The 4,802-nt window shown below is 43.9% G+C and overlaps 1 protein-coding gene across 1 annotated transcript; it reads left to right on the top strand.

Moving 5' to 3' along the window:
- Positions 1-2,236: 2,236 nt before the first annotated feature.
- On the top strand, positions 2,237-3,181 carry LOC142492470 (olfactory receptor 13C9-like). Its single transcript, XM_075595107.1, has one exon. It carries the CDS (start codon positions 2,237-2,239, stop codon positions 3,179-3,181), a length of 945 nt encoding a protein of 314 aa, XP_075451222.1.
- Positions 3,182-4,802: the final 1,621 nt, after the last annotated feature.

Below are 4,802 nucleotides of genomic sequence, written 5' to 3' on the forward strand. Positions count from 1 at the left end.
TAGGGATCCTTGTTTAGGTAATTGAACAAATACATTGAATGGATTCTTCTTAAAAAGATACCCCGAAGATAAGCAGCCATTTTCAATGTTTGCTTGTCTTGTATTAGATATAAACAGTAATGATGTGTGGGATGGGATTCATTTAAATATAGTTTACATAACCATTAGCATATATCACAGTGTACCTCGTGTGCTCCTTTTTGAGCACAAGTGACTGTGATGGTGGGTGTAGCTGGCCTTTCAAATAAAAGTCCAATCCTATCTGGCTGCCCCTAGGATCTGTGGATAATGGGCCAAGAGAGTTAGCTCTTGGGCCCAGTATGATAATACACTGTGTTTCCATGTGACCATGTTCCCATATACGTGTAGTGTTATGGCTAGGGATACCATGTGTGGTTATGATCCCCCATAGAAGAGAGCTGCAGAAAAGGGACTTTGGGAGTGGGAGGTGAAGGGTGGATGTTAGAAAACCCATATAGTTAGCCTCATGTGTGTGTATTTGGGCAGCACTCCACATCCCCAGAATGTATTACCAGTATTTGTTGTGATTTTCCCTTTCCGGGCATGCATTTAACCAGGGATTTTGGGTGCGTGAGTTTTAAGGGGGATTTTGCGGGGAACTGTTGTCAGAATATGCATACAGGGTCGGCATGATTTGTGGATACATGTGTGCACATTGGCCCCATCAATATCTACCCTTAAAAATGTAACCGTGACTCACCACTAGGGTACCCTGCTTCAGCACAGCCCAGGAAGGAAAGTGAGCCATGGTGAAATGTGTTCTAGTATACTTAGAAAAGGGGGTCCCTGGGGGTACCCGAGGTACTGGTATGGCTCCCCCGCAAACAGGGTAGGATTTGTAGGTACCCGTCTATACAAAAGGACGGGGTGGGCTATGGAAGTCCCATGTAAAGTATAGCAAAAACCTGAACTGTTTAGGGGCTTTTGGTATTACCTGTGTTGTAGAGACATGAGATTTTGGGAGTGTAAGTTTTAGGTGGGTTATTTGGGTGAAAATGTATTCGTTTTATTTTCAGGAGTTCAGGGGGCCGAGTTACTGGTATTCCCCAGATTCTCTCCGGCGTGCAGGCACTATTTGTGGGTACGTGGGGTTAATTACATTGGGGCAGCACAGTGTCCCCCAGACTCCTGGTTTTCGAGCCCAGGTATCCCAAACTAATTTCCCACCCATATATAAGGTTTCCCCAGCTTTATACTTGACTAAAGTATGGTTTATGGGCAGAGGAACAGGCCCAACTGCAATTTTTGTTCTCCGTGACACCATGGAGCCTGCCCAGCAGGTGGCCATGAGTGGGCTTGGGGAAGATATGGGTTGGCACGCCTCTTCTTTTGACATTATCAGCCAGATGAGCCCCGCTCTGATTTGCTGGTGGGAAAAGTTCCCGCGCTCTGAGTGGGGGAAAGTCCCTGTCCATGTTAAACATAGGACACAGAAGTCTATGAAAGGGGCTACCGCACTCAGAGCTCTCTCTCTGTTTTCAGACTTATAGGTAATATTGGGGACTGGTCCAGTGAAGCGTCGGTAGGGGTTCCCAGGTGTTTTTGCTTGCAACAGCAAAGCACTAGGCATTGAGGTGCCACGGAATTCTAAGCCTAGCTGAGGGCCAGTTCTGAGGAATAATGTTGATTGTTCCTGGCTTATTCCAGTGACGTGGAGTGAACAGGGTAAGCATTTTGCTGAAGCCCGTGCCCAGCAACTAGGAAAGTCTAGTTTTCAACCCCAGACCCCAGTAAGTGTGTATATTCCGTCTGTATTTTATTGTGTGTACGCGGGTTTACCTGAATAAACCTAATTTTATTCCACCATCTTGTTTTGCCTAGTGAATGATCCCAAAAATATAAATGTGTTAAAAGACCTGGTCTCCCGTGACAGTGACTCTCCCTAAGTTATTTGGGACAAGGTTTGGGGGGATCTATACACAACTGCACTACTAAGTTGAACCTCTCCTTTACAAATGCCCTTATTCAGGGATCTAAATTGAATCCGTCAACAAATTATGAATCCATTAGGTGGATTAGTAGAATCTGCAATCCATGGAACAGATAAGCACTATTAAAAAAAAAAATTTTTTTGCCTTTTTGTGACAGATCCGTGGATGAAAGGCATTGGCCCGTCAACGGCGGATTAGAATTTCGCCAAATATTTTGCCCCTCTCTAATGATGATTATTTTTTGTTTGTATTCTCTTTCCAGCAAACAACATATTAACAAGTCAATGGAAAAAAATAATCAAACTGCTGTGAAGGAATTCATTTTCCTGGGATTATCACAGGACCCCAAAACCAACATGTTGTTCTTCCTGTTGTTCCTTATCACTTACATTATTACCTTGCTAGGAAATGCCTTAATAATGATCCTTGTAATTACTGATCACCATTTGCATATTCCAATGTACTATTTCCTTTGTAATCTATCAGCAATCGATATATTGTTTACATCATGTACTGTACCCAAATCATTGGACATTTTAATGTCTTTAAGAAAAAACATTTCTTTCAATGGATGCATGGTACAACTATATATCGCCCTGTTATTGGGAAACACGGAGTGTATTCTTCTTGCAGTGATGGCCTATGATCGCTATGTTGCAATTTGTTCCCCCTTGCATTACACTATTATTATGAAGAGGACATTTTGTTGCAAGATCGCTTTTACTTCATGGGGCTGTGGAGTTCTTTTTGCAACTGTTCCACTTTCAGTAGTTTTATCCTTTCCATTTTGTGGGCAAAATAAAATAAACCATGTAACTTGTGAATATTTGGCACTGCGGGAACTTGCCTGCAGGGACACCACTTTTATACAAATGTTGCTACTTCCCATTACTTTAGTACTACTTCTGCTTCCGTTTGCTTTCATTGTTGCATCTTATGTTCTCATTATAAGATCTATACTGAAGATACATTCTGCAGATGGAAGATACCAAACATTCTCCACTTGTGCTTCCCATCTCACTGTTGTTTCTATGTTTTATGGAGCAGCAATGATTTTATATATGGGCCCTAAGAACAAGAATTTAACTTATCTTGAGAAGTATTTGTCATTGTTTTATGGTGTTGTAACACCTTTCCTAAACCCCATTATCTATAGCCTGAGAAACAATGAAGTAAAAGGAGCTCTGTTGAAAGCCTTAGAACAAATTGTGACTTCTGTACATGCATAAATTCAACAAATTCCTTGTACAATTGTTTTGACTACACATGTTGTCTTAAGTGTATGTATCCAGGTCCCCCGGTTCCTCTGCTTCCCGTAGCCCGGTTGATGCCAGGCAAGCGGGTCGTCAGAGACCCGTGGCGAACGCTGCTGCAGGGCGCTGCCATGTTAGGGAGGCCCGCGCATGCGCAGTGACTCAAAGAGTTGCAGCGGCCATTTTGGTGCACCTTGCGCATGCGCAGTAGCAAGCGCAAGCGCGAGCGGCGGCCATAACTCCTAAGGCTCCGTGGGGACTACAATTCCCAGCAGCCCCATGGGCTGTTCTGGTCAATAGGGTCCCTTGATTTTTGGAGAGGCAAGTGGATACATTTGGCGCGCTGGATGTCACGGGAGACAGGGTTTATCAACACCTTTTATACCGGAATCATTGATTGAGCAAAGCAAGGAGGTAAAATAAATGGTAATTTATTTCAGGAAAAGACATACACATAATGTAACACAATTTACACTGTTAACACACTTACTGGGAAAGGGGCTAACGAATAAAATCTTCCTTTAAACGAAATTGTCACAAACGACCTCTGTAGGAACCCTTTCCAATTACCGGGAGGTACTCACAAATGTCCTGGAACGCAAATCGGCATGCAATGCCAGCTGCAACCGCTACGTTCTCAAAAAGCGGGACTTTTCTAACTCAAAATCTCTGAAGCTGGCTCACATCTATTCTTCACAGAGCATCTTTATATTTGCCGCTGATGGTTTGGCACTTGGAATCTCCTGTTCTGATTGGCTGCAAGGCTTCTGTTGGGTTTCAGTGTCCCATTCACAAACCTCTACAGTCTATCAGAGCGTGGGAATTCTCCTGCCAGCCAATCACTGATTTGCCGGTATTGTAAAACCGGGTGGGCACATTTTCTCAATCTGCTAAGGGGCATGCGCCAACCTGGCACCTCTGCCTCTTAGCATATTGAGCCCACCCGCTGTCCAGGCTCCACAGAATCTTGGCATCCCTGAGGCTTTCAAGTCTAGACTCCGCACAGACCCATAGGCAGCAAACGTGGTAGCCATCTGGTCCCTCGGAACCCAGGACTTGGAAATCTCACAGTTGATTCACGGGTTATCAGTACATATACAGATTAAACATAACTCTTGAATAAAATGTACTGGTCCCTGTATTTTGTGTGATAAAAATGTGTAAGTCCCTGTTTTGGTGTCAGGGATGGAATAAGGGGATATACTGCCTACACTTACTAGCCTCATCCCTGCTACACTATAAAAATGACTTTAAACTTTTACACACAAACAAACACTCACAGCTTTACCATATACCTGGAGCATCCCCTGAACCCCTATACTAGGTTCATGGTACCTGGGCACGTACCTAGGGACCCCCTGTATGTTGTAGGTATACTTTAACCCCTTCATGCCTGTGGCGATAACAGGGTTAATCAGGGCATTAATAAAGGCATTATACCCGGCTGATTAACTCTACATTGCATTGGGAGTGAAGGGGTTAACTGTATGTGCACACACTGCTCTGTTTTCCCCTACACCATCCTTCTTGTCCCCATGGTGCAGCCTATTCCCTGACTGTGGTAGTAAGAATGAATACAAACTGTGTCAGTTAGCGT

The sequence above is a fragment of the Ascaphus truei genome, chromosome 4, assembly GCF_040206685.1.
Source record: "Ascaphus truei isolate aAscTru1 chromosome 4, aAscTru1.hap1, whole genome shotgun sequence".
Classification (NCBI taxonomy): domain Eukaryota; kingdom Metazoa; phylum Chordata; class Amphibia; order Anura; family Ascaphidae; genus Ascaphus; species Ascaphus truei.

What these genes read in the sequence shown, in the direction of transcription:
- LOC142492470 (XM_075595107.1), top strand. Translation starts at nt 2,237, where the DNA reads ATGGAAAAAAATAATCAAACTGCTGTGAAGGAATTCATTTTCCTGGGA.